At 35.2% G+C, this 22,729-nt stretch overlaps 1 protein-coding gene across 1 annotated transcript; it reads right to left on the bottom strand.

Moving 5' to 3' along the window:
• Positions 1-1,009: 1,009 nt before the first annotated feature.
• Positions 1,010-4,335, bottom strand: LOC122648960 (probable serine/threonine-protein kinase WNK9). Its single transcript, XM_043842290.1, has 7 exons — positions 4,125-4,335; positions 3,988-4,025; positions 3,598-3,825; positions 3,285-3,505; positions 2,926-3,083; positions 2,415-2,838; positions 1,010-2,288 (listed from the first exon to the last, which is right to left on the bottom strand). The coding sequence occupies exons 1-7, from the start codon at positions 4,197-4,199 to the stop codon at positions 1,249-1,251; spliced, it is 2,184 nt and encodes a 727-aa protein (XP_043698225.1). The 5' UTR covers positions 4,200-4,335; the 3' UTR covers positions 1,010-1,248.
• Positions 4,336-22,729: the final 18,394 nt, after the last annotated feature.

Raw genomic sequence — 22,729 nt, 5'->3', positions numbered from 1 at the left:
CTCAAGGGACTAGGATCTGGTAGGCTTGATAACATGGATCAAGGTTTTGAAAAAGCGGAATCGGGGATCCAAATCGGTCAGAATCATCCAGAAACGAAGCAGTATCGGTAGGAATCGACGAATCAGTCGATCTGAACTGGCCAATTCATTCCGATTTTTGAAACCGTGATATGAATAGCCTTTTGTAACGTTCCCTTTTTCTTACTTTCTGGTCCTCAAGTTTCAGCCTCGGAAGGGAAGGGCGTTAATTAAAGAACCTTTCTAGCAGAATGGAACCCGTGACAACGTGTGATTAATCTTAAAAGAGCAACCCACCTCTTTTTTCTATCTTTAATGTTGTTGCTTCGTTTTCTTCCTTTTTCTTTACAGAAACCAAAACAATGAGGAAGGCAACGTAGGAACATAAAAAGAAAAAGAGCAGTTCAGCTTCATCGTCATCATTATAATAAACACATTATTAACGCAAAGAAAGTGAAAAACAAGCAAAACTTTACAATGATTCAAAAGAATAACTTCTCTCTGCTTTTCACCATTCAATCCTTTCCACAGTTTCACCAGCTATCAACCCCACATTTTTTCCTAATCTAAAAAGAGAAATCCATAGATCTACGATTAAAATTATTTTAACTTTTCATAATGCTTATCCCCTACTAAAGTTGGCAGTCATTATCAAATCCAATCACAAATTCTAATCCAATTTCAGCTGGCCTTGTATGCATAGAAATAGAAAAATTTCTTTGCAATGGAGCACTTTTGAGTCTGGATATTTCCTGATAGTGGGCCATGATCTCATCCTCTTTGGACCATGGAGGATTGAAGAAGATATGAAGATACAAGGGCGTCGTTTAGCAATTTCTCTTTCTAAGAATGCCAAATAATTGTCATGTAAGTGGGCCATTTGAACAGTGAAGTATGACCTCAGAACATGGAACATGTCACATGATTTGGGAAGTACACAGGTTGGCTAAGATTCCACAAGACAAACATTTATATCTTCCCATATCTGAAATTTCAACAGAAAATTTTCTTCATTACCTTAATGGAAATGGCTGAAGTGATTCACACTTTGGCTGTTAAAAATTACATCTTTGATCAGAATTACAGAGACCCCATCACCTTCCCAGCTTGGCTTTCTCCAACAGGGGAAGAAGAGATACAGGGGCTACACAGAAGTATAATGCATACTAAATATACAGCTTGTATGTGTGTGTAATTGGACAGGTGAAAGAATTTGAGGGTCTTACAGATCTAAACATCAAAAGCATCAACTGGAAGGGATGTAGTTCTGTGAATAGGGTGTGGGAGCAGAGATCCAGTGTAGAAACTCTTGGTGGTGGTGGCCATGAACTCTGGACTAGAAGATTTGTCAGTCGCCTCACAATGTCGAGCCCTTTGGGTCTCAGAATAGGGGCAGCTCTTCTGGACATGAAGAGGGAAACATGAATTTAAATGCTTCTCTGAGGCCAAAGATTTCAATTTGACTTCACTGTTTTCCCCTTGTAATGGGGCTATGTACCTACTCTCGGACCTCGGAGATGAAGCATTTGATTTAATTCCTAATTGTTGGTCTCGGAGCTCTCTCAATTCCATCTGATACTTTGCTTTGAGCCATCTCAATTCTTGTCTGATCTCATTATCGTAATAATCATCGGAGAAGTCACAAGCTGATGAAGTTATAATAGAATCATGGCCAGGTAACTGGTCCATGGAGCTTATTGAACTGAATTCCATTTGATTGTCAACACCTATCACTCTCTCATCCTTAGAACAGACTGATTGATCCACCTTCTCATGTTCCACATCAGAGTGAGGCTCCCCAGAAGACTCAGAACTTAATTCAGGGCCTTCATGCTGAGCCCAAACATCGGCATATGGTATGCAATCTGAATGTCTTGATAAGATAGGGGCACCCTCTGTTATAGAATGCTCTGACCCCTCAGCTTGATATGTGATCTCTTCAAACCGACCATGTGTTGCAGTGCATCCATGAAGAGAACACTGGAGTACTTGTGGATTATTCATGGAGAGATAGTCCATAAGGGAACCGGTGGAGGAGCCATTAGAAGCACAATTGTGACAAAAGCTTACACTTGCAAAGTGGGGGATTTCCTCTATGCTAGGCCCCAACTTCCACTCTGGCACCAATGAAGCAATCTCCCCGTCGATCATATCTGCTATCTTAGTCACGTCTTGGTCAGTGATATCCAACTCAGAAACCATTTCTGTTGCAACAGTCAAAGCAGTATCTGTGTCGATGTTGAAAGGGAAGTAGATGTTGCGGATACGGCCTGCATGGAAGAATTGAAGTTCTTCATTTGATACTAAAACAATATATATAGAGAATCATATTATGGTTATTTGAAATTATGGATTAATAAGAATACAAAACAAAAGTCAGGAAATCAAGCTTTAACCTTCTTTATCTGCAATTCTGAGCCTCAAAAAGATCCCACCACCTTCTCTCATCCTCCCCTTGATCGATATGTCTACATCATCAGAATGGTCATCCTCTTGGTAAGTGAAAAGTTCAATCTCTGCCGGATGGTAACCCCATCCATTCTCAAGTTCATGACCAAGGTCACTGGAGTACCCATCAATCAATGAATTGTTACTGTGATGAAGCTCGAAGAGAGGCTGCCTTAGGAGAGGGCCCACATCATCGAGTTCTGGCCTCAAGTCTATTGGTCTCAAATCTAAACCAAAATCATGGATTTGAAGAAAAGGATCCTTCAAAAGCTCCCTTGCTGAGAGCCTTCGAGATGCAGTGGCCAGACACTTCTCCACAAATTGCCTCACTTCAGGATCCCTCACTTTGTATAGAGCATCTGGTTTTTTCCCCTATTATAGAAAACAGAAAATATGTAAATGAAGAGAGACTCCAGGTGAGAACCAGAGGAGCATACACATGAGATTGCAGGCTCTTACAGATACAACTTTCTTGTAGATCTGAGCAGGATGGGTGCATTCACTGTATGGATATTCAAAAGTGACCATTTCCAAGATGCACATTCCAAAGGAATAAATGTCAACTAGTTCATTATACTCTTCTTCATATACTTCTGGAGCCATGAACTCTGGTGTGCCTGGGTGATAATACGAAACAAGGAAACCCAAAAAAATGTGAAACTTGCAACCAAATTGTTCTCTCTTAATCAATTTATGTCCAATTAGTTGTATAGAAACAGGCATTAAAAATCAGAAACGCATTCTTGGTATATCCATATCAAGCCCTTTGCATCAAAAACTTGGAAATATTTCAAGGATTTCGAAAAAGGTGAACTCACCAACGCAGTGGGCAGCGTGTGATTTACGGAGGATTGCAGCGAGGCCGAGATCGCCAATCTTAACCTCCCCTTGGTTCCCATTGACGAAGATGTTGTCGCATTTGAGATCTCTGTGAATCACTGGAGGGTCATGGCTGTGGAGATAGAGAAGACCTCTCAAGATCTGTCTGCACCAATGCTTCACCGCTCTAATGTTAACCCTCTTGTGCTTCTCCCGGTACCTAACCTCCCCCCCCAAAAAAAACAGGAAAATGAGAGCAAAAAACAAAAAGCATTCCCAAAACAGAGAAGAAAACGGATCAAACATACTTACTGCCTCAGAGTCCCAGAAGTAAACATCTCGGTTACAAAATTAATTTTCCTGTTTGCAGTATCAACCCAAGAAGTATAGAACTTCATGATGTTCTTATGCTTCAATGTCTTGAGGAGATGGATTTCACAGTAAAGTCTCTCCAGATCTTCAGGGCTCTGCATGAAATCATAAAGCTTGACCTGGTTCCAAGCGACTTCAATCCCTTCATACTCATCAAAGGCTCTGTAACTGCAAAAAACCAAAATTCCAGAACAAGACACAAAACAAAGAAAAATTATCAACTACCCACTTCAGAAAACTCATAAATGAACCCAAAAAAGTGTTCAAATTTTGCTGAAAACCAAAATTAGTAAGCTGGTAATTTAATATGGGGGGGATATGGTCTCATACACTGTTTTTGATGCTCCTTTGCCAAGGATTTCATTGTACTGCAACAGAAAAAATGAAACCCAAGACCATACTTAGAACTCTTAACAGTGAAAACAAGAAAAAATGAAAGAGAAAACGAGAAGAGTGGTGTAAGGTACCCTTCCATATCTTCCAGTGGGATCAACTTCAACAAACTCAGAGTAATCTGGTTCAAGAGGTGTAAGCCCATTCATTCTCTATTCGTTTCTGATACTTCTGCTGGTTAATATTAGTTTACTCCCTTTTGAATTATAACCGTCTCTTTACTCTTGAGACCGATGGAGGAGAGAGAGAGAGAAGCAGCAGCAGCAGAAGAGAGACAACGATGATTCAAACAAAATTAAGAAAAGAAATCAACTATTGTGGAGAGAAAGCAAGGAAAAAAAGAGAGAGAGACAGAAAGGAGCCTCTGAGAGTACATCAAAAGGACAACTCTTCCAACTCATATACACAGATGCAAGACAACCCCACCAAAAGCATCCCAAGTTCCCTACCCCAGGATAGGACATGACAAAATGGGAGAAGGCCTTCCTCTCTCTCTCTTGGCCGATACCGATAGCGATCCGGATCAGTACAAATTTACCCATTTCTTTTGAAAATTTTATTTTTTGTTTTTTACATTTTACTTGTTCGTATGGATCCACCGATACAGAATCAATCAGGAATCGGTATTGATACCCAAATGAATCGACCGATCTGATACCGATTCTTCAAACCATGATTCAGATCGAAATCAGGTTCAGAACAATCCCAATTCTGACTTATCTGTAGAGACTGGATCCGTGCTGCATTTCTATTATTAGGGCAAAACTTGGCCAATTCTGGCTCTGGTTAGACTCTAATCTCTAATCTATGGAGTTAGGAATCGGTATCTAATCAGCCAGTCAAATTCATATAGCATCTGCCGCTTTACTAATATTGGATCGGCAAAATAGTAAATAGAAAAATAGTAATGAATCTTAGAGATAAAATCATTTGATCTAGTGCAGCACCACCGATCTATATCAATAATGGTATCGAGGGCAATGGATATCATGAACTAAATCCTTACTTTAATCATATTAATCTTAGGAAAAAAGAACGTTCTTTGGTTGTGTGACCTTGCACCTAAACATAGAAAGACACTAAATTATAGAAAAAAATCCTCTCCAACACACCAGCTCTTCCAGCATGCATTCAACGACTAGAGGAACTCGGGGTCCATGCCCGGTTGCCTGCAGGTTGGATGCATGCTGGAGGGGTTGGCAACTCTCATTGGCCCTCACCGGTAGCAGGCCACGCGATCAAGCAGCGACCATAATAATAGTTTCCATAGCCCACAAGAAGGTTAGCTCACGTGGATAGACATGGACAGACTCTCTTTTCTCTTATCAGCAGCATCAGACGTGGCCCACAACCCACCTACTTACAGAGTTCTCCAGTCCAAATCCTGACCGTCAAAATCTGTGATCCTCTTTGGTTGCACGGACGGTCACGATTGATGAATAGTGTCGGCTCCAAAGATAATATTTGAACCTTAGGCCGTCTGGCCTAAGGGTGTCAAACGGTTCGATTTCAGGTATTTGGTTCCATGACTTCAGGGTGTGACCCGAAATCGAACCGAAAATCGAGTTGGTTCTGGGACCACCAATCGAATCCGAATCTGCTCGATTCGATTTGATTACGGATCTAATTTGGTTTTCAAATACGGTTCCAATTCAGGTCTAATTCGGTTTTGGGTTAAGGTTCTAATTCGGTTGCCCACTTGAAGAGTTGAAGTTGAAGATTTGAAAAAGAAAATTGAGAAAGGGAAATAGAGAAAACTTGAAAAGTGGAATATGAAAAGTCATTAGGATAGATGGTTACAAAAAATACAAAGAAAATTCATAGAGTTTTTTATTCTTCCCTATGAAGGGTGGCATATAAATTTTATTCTGTTGGATAGTTATAAAAAAAAACAATGAAAACATAGGAAAGTGGAATATTTAAAGTCATTTGGTTAGATATGGTGGTTATCAAAAAATTTAAAAGATATATGGTTTTGGATTAAGTGGTTTATTTGGTTCGATTTCGGTTCAAATCGACGGGTCTTGGCATGAAACCAAAACCAAATCGAACTAAGATACCATATACCAGAACTGAAACCAAATCGAATTAATTTAGCTCGGTTCAATTCGATTAATTCGACTCAATTTCAGGTTCGATTTTTGATTTTGGTTTGATTTTGACACCCTTAGTCTGGCCCACGAAATGAGCAAATTAAAGATTTTTTTTAAGTTCACACGAATCTCTTTCATTAGGAAACTCTCTTTCTTCTAGTTCTCCTCTAAAATTAAAATGGGATTCAAGCCTATGTTTCAAGTAAATGGAATTTGATTCATTTGAAATCGGTTGGGAATTGTTCGATTCAAAGTGGTCTAAATTGCAATGATCTTCTGATTCTGTTTCGATTCGATCAAAATCGATTATCTGATTTTGATTCCTCAAACCATGACGTGGATAGGAGAAGTGAACACTTCTGTATGGTATCGGGATCGAAATCAGTATTGGTGTTGATCAATATCGATACCAATATGTATCAGTCATATCGGATAGTTTTGTTCTCATTTTTATTAAAATTTTAATTTTGGACACATTTACCTTTATTACAAGCTGGTACATCCATATCAATTAAGTATCGATTAATACAACCAATCGGATACTATTTTTTGTAACTATGCTTCTTGGTCCTCAACTCACATTTTCATTACTTTATCTTTTATTTTTGAGTATGTTTGAATGACACCTCTTTAAGTGTATTTAGAACTCGTCACCTTTTTTTAATTGCTTATTGTAATATACCCAAAAGCTTTTTAAGATACGGTTATAAAAGAGTTTTCAAAAATAATTTGAAAATGACATGTCCTTATGTAATTATCAAACAGTATCATTATCATACGCATTTTTTTAGTATACATGTAAAATGATACTATTATCTTTATTACAAAAAAAAATTATCTATCATACTACAAGAGTAAAAAAGTAAGATTATAAATTATTTAATACCTTGAGAGGCGTCAATTAGAAAATCCCTTTACTTTTTTGGGTTGGCCCAATGTGTTAGCTAGATTCAGGTTTTATTTTGTTTTTGAGTGGGGAGGGGGGAGGGGGGGGGGGGAGGACGCCAAGTTTGGTAGGGACCGGGTGGATTATGAACCCGATTTAACTTATGATACTTCACTTTGTTTGAGTATACCAACAAGGAAGACAAACATCAAAATCCAACAAGTCTGGTTTTGTAACAAAGTTTTTTGGGACCTTTTTAAACTTACCAACTCCTTTCAACTTCCTTGGAACCTTGTTAATAGTTTCTTAGGATTGGCTGAAGCTACTGATAACTTTATTAGTATAGCTTTTAAATGGTGTAACTTAGTGGAACACCGCTCTACTCTATCCTTGTAACTTTCGTGGTTTTAATCTATTTCTTTATTTAAATAAAAATAAAACTTGGAAGTTGATACTTGCAAATCAAGAGCAGGAAATGAGTCAGCTTGGTGGGTTGGTCAAGAATTTCCATCTACATACTTTGGGATTAAAGTTTGCCATAAAATTGAGTAGACAAATAAGATATTGGTGATGAAATAAGAAGTTAAGTTGAATTAACATGCATGACTAAGATTTAAGACCATCCATTTTGTTTTACTAACTCTTAATTGGTATTGTGATATTGTCTCAAAGGTCTTTTATTTTTTAAACTTCACAAAACATCTATTTTGCTACGTGGATATAGATGATATATCCATTTCGATCATTGGATAAAGTGGACACGGTCTAGATTAATTATGTGTTAAATTTTACAATTTAATTCCATTAAATACCCCTTTTTTCATATTCGGTATTCTAGACATTACTGTACAGTCTCTCAACTCTGAGTAGAAATAGATGATTTAGATTTAAAAAAAAAAAAAAAAAGTAATTTACACATATCACCCCTGAGGTTTGACGAAAGTATGATTTTACCCTCAAATTTTGGAAAATTCTACGTACCCCCTGAGGTTTACAAACGTTAACAAATAAACCCATTCTGTCAGTTCATGACTAACACTGTTACAATCAAGAGGTAAAGTTACAAAAATACCCCTTCAAGAAATTAAAAAACAAAAAAAAAAAACCTGCAACTCATCTTCCCCAAATCGATTAGGGGAGATGAGTTGCAGGTATCCTTGAGTCTTGGATGTGCTAGTGGACTTCTTCTTGCTTGTCTGGAAAGGAGGTGATGAGACTTTCCCCATATGAGAGATATTGACCATGGTGCCTCACCACACATCTCAAAGATCTCTTCGACTTCCCCAAATTTTCTAGCAACCTGTTCGCTCCTTCTACATATATTTGTTAGTCAGAGGTTCCACGACGATTGGCAAGAGTTCCCCTAAAGAAACTGAAACTGTGTACAACCAACCGCACAGAGACTACCTGAATTTTGAAGATGGCGACGAATTCTGTGTCTTCGATACTGACCATAACTTCCAGATGGGAGGTTGAGGTATGTCCTAAGGAATTCAATACCATCGTTTGTGAGATACCAGTAGTAGTGCATCCAAGCAAAAGTCTCACGGACATATTCCGTCGATTTGAAGCTCTGCATTAACTTGATGACTTGAAGATTTGGAACATCAATATCAGAATGTTTAGCCAGATTGAAGTCCTTTGCATAGCAAACCCCCTTTGCAGATAAACAGAAAAATCCCAACTGAGAAATCGATCAATAAAACAAAAATAAAGAACCTAGTAGATATAGATCAACAAATCAAGTAGAAACAGTAACCTTGAAAGAAGTACGTAGAAATCTCTCTGCGATTCTTCTCTGGAATAATCTGCAAGGAGAGAGAGTGTACGATAAAGAAAACAAAACATTAACTAAGAAAAAATCCCCAAGATGAAGTGTTAAGAGACAGTAATCACCATTGTTGCGACTAGGGATCAAAGACGACAAACAAAGAACATCTCCTTCTGCCTTCTTATCGTTATCCCCGCTCACGCTCTCAGGCAGTTTCATAGAGAAACACTAAAACCCTAAGAATCTTTCTTAGATAAAGGGACTAGATAGGTGGATATCGCTGATTCGACCAAGATTATTGATTTCGATTTTAGCCGATTCAAATCCGATTCGTGTAGGACTTTAAGTCGATTCTTTTTAAGAATCGATGACAACTAATTTCAGTGTCAATCTTGATCCGACAAAGATGAAGGGAGAAAGCTCCACTAGCACATCCAAGATTCAAGGATACCTACAACTTATCTTCCCCAATCGATTTGGGGAAGATGAGTTACAGGTTTTTTTTTTCTTTTCTTGAAGGCGTATTTTTGTATTTTTACCCCTTGATTCTAACACTGTTAGTCATGCACTGACAGAATGGATTTATTTGTTCGTTTGTAAACCTCAGGGGGGTACGCAGAATTTTCTAAAACTGGGAGTAAAATCATACTTTCGTTAAACCTCAGGGGTGGTATATATTAATTACCCAAAAAAAAACTTGATGGCTCAGATTTGTCTTGTCATTTTCAAAAATACCACCTTCTGTTGTTACATAGATAACTACCCTTCATACAAATAACTGTTTTTGATTGTTTTTTGGTAGATAATTTATTGGACATGATTTGCACATAAATTATATATTTATGTAAAAAAATATATAATATTCCTATAACTTCTATGAGACTACAAAATACAAGAAAAGTCATTACTCATAAATAAGTATTACAAACATGATTGTAATTGGGCATATTATCAATCGAGTAACAAATTTAGATTGAATTTCTATTAATATAGAACATATTTTGTATCAAGTGTTTTTCTTAACCATTTAAAAGTATTCCAAGTTGGACATGTCAAAGGAGTATTCTATGTTTCCACTACATGCATATATTATAAAATAGAAATATTATAAACAATAAATACAAGAATAAAAATATTATAAAAATTGATAAAGGTAGAAACATAGGGGGAAAAAAGGAGAAACATAGTCATTTAATGAACAACCATTGAATGTCTTATAACATGATAATAAGATTCTTCATCCAAAAAATCTAATAGCAATATCGAAATTCAACCTAGTAGAACGTAATAATATAGTATTTTTTTTTTTGAGATGAATAATAATATAATATAGGATTATAATATAAAATATATTTATTCAATAATTATGTAATCTCAAGATAATTTAACATAATGAATAAAGATAGGTGATAACATTGTTATTTAATTTTTACGCATCAATTGCATATTTAAAAGTGGTATTGTCTGAATGAAATCTCTATAGATGTTTCTAGAACATGTAAACCTTCTTTTGATTGCCCCTCGTTCTATTTCCAAAAGTTCCTTAAGTCAGAGGTAAAAGAGAATTTTTAAAATTATTTGAAAGTAACTTAGCATTATGTCAGTATATATGTGAAATGAAAGATTTTATCCTCACTGAAAGAAAAAAATTTATTAAACTAAAACGATAAAAAAATAAGATTATGAATTATTTGACACCTTAAGGCAGTCAATAAGAAAATCCCTTTAAAAGATGATAATGTGTTGTAAAAAATTAATTTGAAAGGTATTAAAATAATGGGAAAAAGATCTCTACTTGGTGGTGTTTCCTATCCTCTCTCACAGGGCATCATGAGATGACGCCTCTGCCCCCTGGGTAGATACCCAGGCATGCTCACCCATTGGCCCAGACGCTTGTGTAGAAATCATTCAACCAAGTAGAGATCTCTTACCCTAAAATAATATATTATACATCAAAATAGTGTAACTTGACAAATAAATCAACATGCTTTTATGTCATCATATGTAATGCCCAATTATGTATTAAAATATAATAAAAAGTAGAAAAATTACATTAAACTATAGATAATGCAATAATGTATTTTCCCTCAAGATAGTTCTACATTATAAACAAAACAATGGTAATGATATTATTTCATATAGAATGACCAAAAAACATCTGAAACTAAATAAATATATAAATAATTTACAAAAAAGCATTATGGAATAAGGGTGATGAATGTGAGTTCCCAAATGATTTATTAAGACTAAACTCTGTTTTAGTTGGCCTTTGAGAGTCATCTATCGTATCTTGTTCTTGATGCAATTGCTTAGTGTGTTTGTTTATGAAACTTTAATAGTATTTTTTTGTTTTTCGAGTGACATACCATTTGATTTTCTAGAAGGATGTGTGTGTACGTCCCAAAATTGCAAAGATGCAGATTTTTAATCCATCTGTCACATCAAAGCCTTATTTGGCAGTCGATGACTACTCTTTTTAGTTCTTATGAACAATCTAATAGGAGGCATCAATCAATGTGTCTATCCCGAGAATTTGTGTATATGTTATCCTTGGAAATAAAAATTGATTCCTAGCATTAAGAAGCAAATGCTGTGTGTGTGTGTGTGCGCACGCAATAAGAAATGATTCCAAGCATTAGGAAGCAAATGTTTTTGCTTTTAAGGGGGGAAATAAAAATTATGACAAATATTTTTGCTTTTAGGAGAAAAAAAAAACGTTCCAAATAAACATGAAAGAATAACAAAAAAAAAATTCAAAAGCACTAAACATTTTTTTGTTATAGATTTAAGGATCACCCAAGATAATAAAACATCTTTTGAATCCGTGCAAGAAGTTGTAACACATTTATTTTTATCTTGTTGGTGGCAAATATTTGTTTGTTTCAACACTTTATCTCATCGAAGGGGAGATTGTATTTTAAAATTGCTTCAAAACAAAGCCATTTTAATTTGTTTATAAAACATAATTTTTTGTCTTTTATTTTAATATAAATATTTAAAAAATATAATAAGAAACATAAATTTTTATTTTGTAGAGAAAAAATTTACAATAAAGCAAATGTAGCCTTATGTAAAAATAGGGAATTTGGGGCAAAACTCTAATATTTACCACTACTCTTTTCACTAATAAATAAATAAAACAACCTTGTTTCTTAAACTACCCTAAGGAGAGGAGTTGGATTGTTTGAGTCAGAAATTGAGAAGTTAGGGAGTAAAAATCTATCCGATTTTATTGTGACTTGGTTATTCTGGACATCTCATCTACATTAGATCATACTTGAGGAATTATTGATCTATGCATTCATAATCTAGGTTGAGCCATCGATAGGTTGGGTTCATGGTGTTCGAGTCTACACATACTTAGTCTTGTTGAATCAAGGCAAGTTCGATAGTGACTGATCAATTTTTGGCGAATTCCAAGATGACTCGATTAGAAATTAAATTGGATATGATGGAAACCAATCCTATACATGGTTCTAAGTTTTATAACCTTGACTGGATTTATTTGAACTGAGCTGTTTTCTAGTTTGGCTTTCAACCCAATAAAAACGCATTGCTTTGATTACTAATGTCTAATGGTTAAGGTTATTATTATTTCTAGATGAATCATTTCCTCCTCCTCAACTCCACTTTTTTTCCTTTTTCATTTCTTCTTTGTCTCTACTTCTCTCTAATTAATTTATTTCTTTACTTGTATGATTAGAATACTCAATTGAACCATAACATAAATAATCTTTTAAAATCTAATTATCAAGATTTCAAAACATAAATCATGCTTAAGGTGCAATGATTGGCAACATGGTTTTGAATATGTGGCCCACATATGACCAATTCCAATAAATTAAATCATATAGGTTTTGTTTGGTTGCAGGCGAAATTTAAGGGAAGGGAAATGAAAATTTGTATACCTAAAGAGTAAACTTTGATACTCATTATCCAACATTCTACCAAAAAAAAATAAAAAAATACTCATTATCCAACATAATTGTATAAACTACTTGTCATATTTAGTAATGATGTTTTTTAGATGTAATTTTTATTTTACTTTTCAAATCCAAGGGATTTAGAAGTAAAGTAAAGTTAATTTTTATAATTAAATACAAAATGATAGTAATATAATCATGTGGGGTAATGCTTATAAAAGTTTTTTTTTTTTCATTTTGCAAATTTCACTTTCCTCTTTTGTAATTTCCCTTGCAACTAAAGGGGAGTCGTAACTAGTCTTGTTTTTATAATTGCGAAGTGTGTTGCTATCAACTTTTAAACCATCAGATTTAGACTCAACACAATTCCATCTTTGGACGTAATTCACAATCCAACCACCAATTTAATAGTTGATAAAAGGTATCAATGTTCTTACTTAATTGATATTCATCCTGAATTGAAAACACAATGTTGTCAACTTCTAAACAGTTAAATTTAAATTACATCCATCTAAATATTGATCTAAGGAAAATATTTCTTCACCCGTAGAAAAGGAAGAATTCCTTCATGGCAAATGATATGATTTTGTAATTAAACTCCTGTGTCATCATTAACTCCCATCCCTTTATTAAATAAGATCGAAAATACCTTTCCACATAGTAATCAAAGAGTTAAATCTCTATGATGAAGAGAAACTTAATCCTTGACTTAAATACCGTTGTGATCCCAATCAAATGAATATAATAATTGCTACACCAATCCATTGCAAATCCTAATTTGTTTTTGGGGGTAATTTTGCAGATCCTAAATTGAAGAGTACCTATTCTAAGACCTAAATTCTATCCATTCGTGAAATATTCTTTTCTTTTAAAAAATATATTCAAACTTTTAGATGCAAGGGACAACTCCCCTGTCAATCTAATATTATTAATCCAATATTTAAGATTCATTTTTATTTAGACCATTTAATCCAATGTAAACAAGGTATTTATGAAAATTTCGATTTTAGAAAATCTACTCACATGCTTAAGTATTCATAAATTAAATGACCACTAATTTTCTTTGGTCAAGAAATGACTAATAATTTTGATTAACACAACAAATGACCCACCAATTGAATTGAATGCAATGGCTTAGTGACCTAAAAGTCCATCTAAGGATAACTAGCTAAGACCTACAACGCCAAGGACTCCCATGTTTTAAAATTTTAGGCTATGTTGGCTTGCAAGGAAAATTACAGGGAAGGAAAGTGAAAATTTTAAACTTGAAAAAGGAATTTTTGTAATCTTTATCACACATAATTATGTCATTAACTCCAAAATTTTCCATGTTTGTTTATTAAATTTCACTTTACTTTACATCCTAAGTAAAATAAAAATTACTACTAAAAATCATCAAGATTGAATATGGTAAAAAAAATTAAGTAGTTTATACATTCATATTGAATAATGATTACTAAATTTTCTATTAGGTTTGAAAATTTTCACTTCCTTTCCCTTTTATTTTCTTTGTATCTAAACGGAGCCTCAGAGATTATGGAAGGAAAATTTTATAGGTGACATAGGATCACGGTCTTTGACTAATTTTTTTCATTTTTGGGGGTTAATAACTATCACTTCCTAAGTTTGCTCTATATGTGGTCCAATTCCATGGGCCCCAAATTTTTTTTTCTTCGAATTCCCTCAAAATAGTCAACATTCCCCTCTTTTTCTTCTTTGGCAGTTCCCAATCTTTAAATTACCATTAACGATTAAAAAATTCCTTGATTTTCCCCCTTTCCATATTTTTCATCTCAATAGGAGTATAGGACATAATGGATAATGCTTTCTGTTTGAGGATAGATGTCTTGAACCACGAGGAAGTGGATTAGCAATTTGTGGGCACTCAAGTGGAAATGGGATTGTGAGAATCCGAAGGGTCGTTCAAAACCCATGAGGGAAACTTTTTTAGCTCTATTTGTTTAGAGTGAAAAGTGGGGCGGGATTGTTGAGAAGATGAGACCCACATGTTGGTGGGGTTTCATTGAGGGTGGAAATGTTGAGGTAAAGTTACTTTTTTCATGAATAGTAATCAAAGTCTCACCAATTTAGTGGGACTTTGGATGGATTAGGGGTTGGATTTTGAAGTGTTACATTGGCAGACAAAACATTTAATGATGTTCTCTAAGCTTTTGTGAGTTCACCACCCCAGGATAATTAAACAAGGTTGCGTGAGATTTTGAAGTGCCGCATCAGCATTTTCCCACCCTACCTCATACTCTTTAAACAAACAGGACCTTAGGGTTATGTAAAAATAGAGAATTTGAGGCACAACTCTATGAGTTGGAGGCTGGGCTGGTTGTGCGTTTGTTGGGATGCGTGTAGGCACACATCCCGGCATGCACCCAGACAGCCCAGCCATTGGATGCTCATTGGACGCGCGCCTCATTGGAGAGGATCCAATCTCTGTTTACCGCCACTCTTTTCACCAAGTAAATAAATAAATAAAATAACCCTATTTCTTAAACGATCCTCAGGAAAGGAGTTGAACTGTTTTAGAATCGAAAATTGAGAAGTTAGGGAGTGAGGAATCTATCTGATTATATAATGACTTGGTTGATCTAGACATCTCATCAACAATAAACCACTTGAGGATCTATTGATCAATGCATTCATAATCTAGGTTGAGTCTACGCATACTGAGTCCTGTTAATTCAAGGCGAGTCCGATTGTGGTGGATCAATTTTTGATGAATTCCAAGACGACTCGATTGAAAACTAAATTGGAATCGATGGAAACCAATCCTGTACATGGTTCTAAGTTTTAGAACCTTAACTGGATTTACTCGACTTGAATTCCTTTCTAGTTTGGCTTTCAACTCAATAAAAAAACATCGCCCTAATTACTAATGGTTAAGAGATTTGTTATCTTTACTTATATGATTTGAACACTCATTAGACCCATAACATAAATGATCTTTTAAAACCTAATTTTCAAGATTTCAAAACATAAATTGTGCTTAAGGTGCAATAATTGGCAGCATTGTTTTAAATATGTGGCCTACATATGATCAATTCCAGTAAATTAAACCATATAAGTTTTATTTAGTTGCAAGAGAAATTAAAGGGAAGCGAAGTGAAAATTTGTAAACCTAAAAAGTGAACTTTGGTACTCATTATCCAACATGATTGTATAAACTATTTATCATATTTTATTTTACTTTTCAAATCCAAGGAATTTAGATGCAATGTAAAATTTATTTTTATAATTAAATATGGAATGATTTGGAGTTAGTAATATAATATGTTGGGTAATGATTACAATATTTTTTCTTATTTTGAGATAGGCAGGATTAGAAACTAACAGACTTAAACTCAACTCAATTCCATCTCTGGACATAATTCACAATCCAATCACCAATTTAGTAGTTGATAAAAGCTATCAATGTTCTTACTAAATCAATACCCAACCTGAATTGAAAGCACAATGTTGTCAACTTCTGAACTGCTAGATTTAGATTACATCCATCCACATATTGATGTAAGGATTTAGTATTTCTTCACCCATAGAAAAGGAAGAATTCCTTCACCACAAGTGATGTGGTTTTATAATTAAATTCATTTGTCATCATTAACTCCCACCCCTTTGTTGAATAGGATCGAAAATGCCATTTCACATGGTAATCAAAGGGTTAAATCTCTATGGTGAGGAGTTTCTCTCTTCACCATGGTTGAAGAAAAACTTAATCCTTAACGTAAATACAATTGTGATCCAAATCAAATGAATATAATAAATGCCACACCAATCCACTGCATATTCTAATTTTTTTTGGGGTAAATAACTTTGCAAAGCCTAAATTGAAGAGTACTTATTCTAAAACTCAGATCTCACCATCCAATGTGAAATATTATTTTCTTTTAAAGAAGATGTTCAAATTTTTAGATATAAGGGGCAACTCCCCTGTCAATTTATGATTGTTAATCCAATATTAAATTTTTTTTTTAAAATCTAGACCATCTAATCCAATGTAAACAAGGTATTTTATGAAAATTTGGATTTTAGAATATCCGCACACATGCTTAAGTATTCATAAATTAAATGACCACTAATTTTCTTTGGGTAAGAAATGACTAATAATTTTGATTAACACAACAAATAGCCCACTTATTGAACTGAATGCATTGGCTTAGAGACCTAAAAGTCCATTTTAAGGCTAACTAGCTATGACACGCATTGATCGCCAAGGACTCACAATGTCTTTATAACTCAGGTTCTTTTGGTTTGTGAGGGAAATTAAAGGGAACGAAAATGAAAATTTCAAATTTTAAAAAGGAATTTTTGTAATCCCTATCACACATAATTATGTCACTAACTCCAAATCGTTCCATGTTTATCTATTAAATCTCGCTTTACTTTGCATCCTGAGTAAAATAAAAATTATTGCTAAAAAAACATCAATATGGTAAAAGATTTAAGTAATTTATATAGTCATGTTGGATAATGATTACTAAATTTTCTATTTTAGGTTTGAAAAATTTCACTTCCTTTGCATCCAAACGAAGCCTCAAAGATTATGAGAGGGAAATTTTACATGTGATAAAGGGTGGTCTTTGACTACTTTGGTCATTTTTGGGGGCTAATTGCTATTACTTTCCTAAGCTTGCCCTATATTTAGTCCAATTCCATTACCCCAATTTTTTTCTTTCTAATTCCCTCAAAATAGTGAACTTTTCCCTCTTTTTCTTCCCTAGTAATTCAAAATCTTTAAATTACCGTTGACAAATAAAAAAATTCAATGCTTTTTTTTTCTTCCCTCTTTCTATATTTTTCATCCCAATCGGAGTATACTAGTATAGGGCCTAATGGATAATGTTTTCTGTTGAGGATTGGTCTCTTGTACTACGAGGAAGTGGATTAGCAATTTATGGGCACTCATGTGGATATGGGATTGTGGGTTGCTTCTGAAGGGTCGTTAAAAACCAATGAGGAAATTTTTTTAGGGTTATTTAGAATTGCAGAAAATTCTTCTAAAAGAGAGAAACGTGAAACAGAGAGCTCATTTTGTAACCATATTTCTCCATTGCTAGTAAAGATACTCACGAAGAGTGAATGTAAACATTTTACCAAACCACACATGTCTCTATCTTGTGATTGTTTGTATTTCCTTTATTTGTATGTTTCTTTTGACTTGCTCCATGATTAGATTTTCATTTCAACATTTCCTCCCATCATTCCATAGTAAAGAATGGGCTGCGCTCATAATCAAGAGGAATGAGGAAGTGAAATATTGTCCGAAGGAGCAACTTGTAAAGCTGAATCCTAGCCTCAGGATAGAGCACGTGTCTTGTGTCTCCAGTGCGCCAGTCCCTCTAATGTGCATCCAACGGCTGGGAGCATCCGGGCACGTTGGAGAAGATTCAGGTCCTAGTCTCTATGCCACACCTAACCATTAGATAAACTTTCCCATGGAGCTATATGGAAAATTTTTCTCTTTCTCACCATCCAAACATATCAGTTAAGATTTGGGAGTAAACAGTTAAAATCATCTGAATTGCAGGTTTTTGGTATGAGCCGATTTTTCAGGCCCGGCCTCCGACCCATTCATTGTTAGCAGATACCCACGTCACGTGGATGGTGATGTTATAAATCTCACCATTCGATATCTAGGAAATGGTCCACTGAAAACAAATTTAAACTTGAAAATAATTCAATCATATATTCTCTCTTGTATTGACATATCAATAGTTTTTACTATCAAAATCAAACTCATTTGGCTTGAAACTTGATACGTAAAAAGTATTGGTATAGTTTAGGATGCCATTTTGATACCCTTAATGTCTTCCTCTTGCAGTCCCGCGCTCCCACTTGGATTTAGCGGACAGGTACTACCCACACGGTTATAGGTATTGGTATCATATTGATCATATCGGATACCTGATTGATACAGATAGGTCGATACAACACGGGCATAAATTTTTTTATTATTTAAAAAACATGTTTTGATCCCGCTTCAATATCGCCAGAGACCGGTACCGGTGAACTTAATCCTTGATTACCCATTGTTCAAGTAACCGTAATTGGGAATGGGGATCAGCTCCATCGATATGGACTGGGAATCAGCCGGGAATTGGTCCGAATTAGTCTGAACCCTAAAAATTCAGTAGAAATCAATCAATTTGAATCAATTGGAATCGGAATCGATCTCAAATCGCCCCATTTCGATCTGTTTCCTCAAACCATGGATGGTATTATCCCCTGCAATACGCATTCTAGAAGATATGTTGTCAAAGAATTTAATTCAACGAGAGAGGAAAAAACATATCACATGAGCTGGAAACATGATTTGCATTTTTGTTCTTCTGGTTTGGGGTCAATGGTAGCAATAGAACAGAAAACCACCAAATTCTATTGGCCTCTTCTCAAACTGGGACCACAAGAACTTAAATTGAGGTGGGAGAGACAAACATGAAAGGTACATCGACGAAGAATTGGCACTTTAGGACTGTTTGGCCTAATTCTGATCTCTACTTCTCTATGTCATGTAATACTGGTCCAAGGAGTGTAATCCGATTCAATCAATAGATGTTCTTTCTACCAAATAAAATAAAAGTCTTCAAATCGGGCATTCGCAGTTTGGTATGATCGTTGACAGGTTAGAGTTGTGTTTGGTTTGCTGAAAAACCTTACATTATGGCTGCCTTGCCTTACCTTACCCTACTCTTGTTTTTTTGTTTTTTGTTTTTTGGGGTTAGGTTCCTTACCCTACTCTACCAATCCTCAACTTCATAGTTTCAAGTATCGGTGTTAGATTGGTCGTATTCGATATCGATACTTGCTTGATACGGTAACGGTGGTAACAAATCCAGGGAAGATGAAATGGTAAAACCTAAACATTAGTCTTTTGAGGGGTAAAACATTCCGATCTGACTTGATAAGGTCAATCCATAGCGGTGTCAGTATCAGTATTGATATTGGGATGGGTGCTGATCCGATACCTAAGTCCATGCACGCCTTAGTCAGTGTGAAATGAGTGAACTTCCCTTTCATGGTTTTGGTGGGTAAAGGCTTGGTAATACCTAGGGAGAGAACGCTACCTGGTCACGTGCGGTGCGCAGCCTCTGCGTTTAGACATAGGGTCACATGAAATGATTGTAACGTCCTCAGAAAAATTCATCTTTCTATGGGGATACAACGGTCATTTTATATGACCCTGCGTCTAGGCGCAAGCGCCACGTGCCACATGTGACTAAGTAGTGTTCTTTCTCTCCAATATCTATTAGAATCTTCAAATCAAATCAACATATGTAAGGGGTTGGTTGTTATGTGATTGAAACTAGCCTCATTCTCATTTGATAATTAAAGACAATACCACAACTGTTTTTTTTTTGGTAAACAATATCACGACTGTTTTAGAACTTATGAATCAATGAGATGTGATGGAACAAAATTTTCATTGGAAATATTATGGAACAGAATGTGAAAGCAAGTATGTTAGAGAAGTGGGTGGTTGGTGGATTAGAAGAAGAAGATGAAGAAGACTGAAGATATAATTCAATCTCGGGCAAGAGATCTCTATGTGGTCGCATGCTCTCTACACAAGTGTTTGAGTCAATTGGAGAGCATGCTTGGGTATCTACCCAGAGGGCAGAGGCGTCATCTCATGGTGTCATGTGAGAGGGCATAGGAAAAACCACCAAGTAGAGATCTTTTTTCCTTCAATATGAATATTAATATCAATATCTCGCATTAATCAAAGGTCCTTACTGCTAAAGTGCTAAAGCAAATGACACTTTCAAATGTACAATAACTTTTTGATAGCGGTGTTTGGTATGGAAACTATATGGTACTCTTTAACATTTGAAGATAAAAAGTGAATTGTTTTTAGAAATCTCAACTTTAAATGAAAAATAACTATCTTAGAAAAAATTTATGGAAAAAGTGTTGTTGGAATTTTTCAAAATATTGATGTGGACTTTTAGTCCCACATCGGCTATGAAAAAAAGGCTCATTGGGTTTATATGTGTTAGTAGTAAGTAGTTATTATTATCACATGTAATGCTAGAAGAGATTGTACGGTGCACTTACGAGCGAGGACGGTAACCGTCCAAGAGCGTACGCGTGTGCGTGAGGCGCAATGTGGCGCTTTGATGGCGCACTTTGCACTTTGCACTTGCGCATCGTCGCAGTATGTCGCCTTAATCTTTTCGGGATCGACGATGTCTGATCAAAGGGTGCTTATGATCGATCCGACCGTTGGATCGGTGGCTGATCAAAGAGAGAGTGCAACCCTTGGTTTAACATTGACCCCAAGAGTTGTAGCCCACACGAATAGCCAAGGGAGCCCAGCCCAATAGTCATGACTTGTCAGGTCAAGCCATATGAGCCAATGGGTGTGACCCATCCGAACAGGCCTTGTGGGCCTATAAATGGGCCACGAATTCTCTCAGTCCAGATATCAAAAAAAAAAATCTCTGATAGCTTCACAGTGTTACTGTCCCTGCAACCAGTAACAGTCCGCCTGATTTATCTTGGGAGGCAGGTTTGCTGCAACCCTTTGCAGGATTAGGAGGGTGCAAATACTGTCTTAAAGACAGAACAATTTCGTTCGACTCAGGCCATCTTTCAGTCCTCTCCTTTTTTTGTGTTCAGATTTCTAACAAGTGTCTTTAAACCTACGGCGTACTCTACCTTTAAAGGCATTTGAATTTTATTTATTCTAATTTGAACAGAAAGAAAAAATTAAAATAATGAATGTATATCAACGTAGCCTAGGCTGTAGGCTTAGAGTATCCTTGTCCAAAAATTATACTCAAGAACGAAAAAAGCATATGAAGCTTCGCAAAAAAAATTTGCATTACTTCCAAATAGATGAGAAATTAACTTCAATGATCTAATTTATCCTATGACTTATTCCATTTGGGTTTAAACTTGATATATAAGCAAGGGACCTGATAGTTTACTAGTTTACAAAATTTAAACCCAATCCAATCTCCCACGTGGCAGAAATAGACCCCTAACTATACTTAATTAGTTATGTAAATCGCCATACCAAAAAGACTTTTCCTCTTTTCTTTTTCTAGGATGATTAATTTATATTTAATTAGTAATTTAAGGTGTGATGCTAAGACTGCTGAACAATGCATCTCAATTCAGTTCCAATGTTGGCTTAGAGTTATGCCACACACACATAAACAATGAATTATCTGAACTTTTGAGAAGAAAAAAAATGAACATTGTACTTGTAAGACACCATAAGATGAGGCTTTTAAGCTTAAAAAATGATTAAATTACTCATGTAGTCATGGCACCATTATAAATACCATGTGAGAGGGATGATGGCTTTGGAAACTAAGATTTGAAAAATGTTTGTGAATTCAAAACATCCATGAAGACAAGAAAAAGAAGAAGGATTATTTATACAAATTAAAAAAAATATATTATTATTATGGGTTTTGTTTGGTGTAACTACGAGAAGTTACATCAAACCTATAATCATGAGGGTTTTGTTAGAGAACATAAATGATAATGATCATGATAGTTTTATAATGATATTTTATCTTATATGCACAAAAAGTGTGAATGGCAGCAAGTTCAGGCTCTGTGTTGAGGTAAGAAGGTATCAACATTAATAATGCAAAACGTTTTTATCGTATATATACCATGTAAATGGTCGCATGCTTGATTTATTCATGCTTAGTGACACCAAGGAGAACCCTATTATTATTGTCATTATTATTATTATTATTATCGATGTTATTGTTGTTATAATCGTTTTATGTATTTTCAATGGTTTAAAGTCGTTTTTATTTTCGGATGGAAGGCAAATGAACGAAAGAATAAAAGCCAAAGAAGTTGCAAGCAAGGGTAGTCTACGATCAAAGATTTTGATTCCATTCCTTTCAATTGGACTTTGAAGCAAAATTAGATGTGGATTTGAAGTTGCCAATGAACTTACCTGATTACTTACCTAAAAAACGGACTTACCCAATTAATTCTCATTTTTTGGACCCTGTTTTGATCTATGGAC

This window comes from Telopea speciosissima, chromosome 1 (assembly GCF_018873765.1).
Source record: "Telopea speciosissima isolate NSW1024214 ecotype Mountain lineage chromosome 1, Tspe_v1, whole genome shotgun sequence".
NCBI classification, from domain to species: Eukaryota; Viridiplantae; Streptophyta; class Magnoliopsida; order Proteales; family Proteaceae; genus Telopea; species Telopea speciosissima.
This window is presented reverse-complemented; position numbering and strand designations above follow the sequence as displayed.

Coding starts and splice junctions, on each gene's coding strand:
- LOC122648960 (XM_043842290.1), bottom strand. CDS start 4,199: ATGAATGGGCTTACACCTCTTGAACCAGATTACTCTGAGTTTGTTGAA. Junction 3,506..3,597: donor ACTTCTGGGACTCTGAGGCA/GTAAGTATGTTT, acceptor GGGGGAGGTTAG/GTACCGGGAGAAGCACAAGA. Junction 2,289..2,414: donor CAGAATTGCAGATAAAGAAG/GTTAAAGCTTGA, acceptor TCTTCCATGCAG/GCCGTATCCGCAACATCTAC.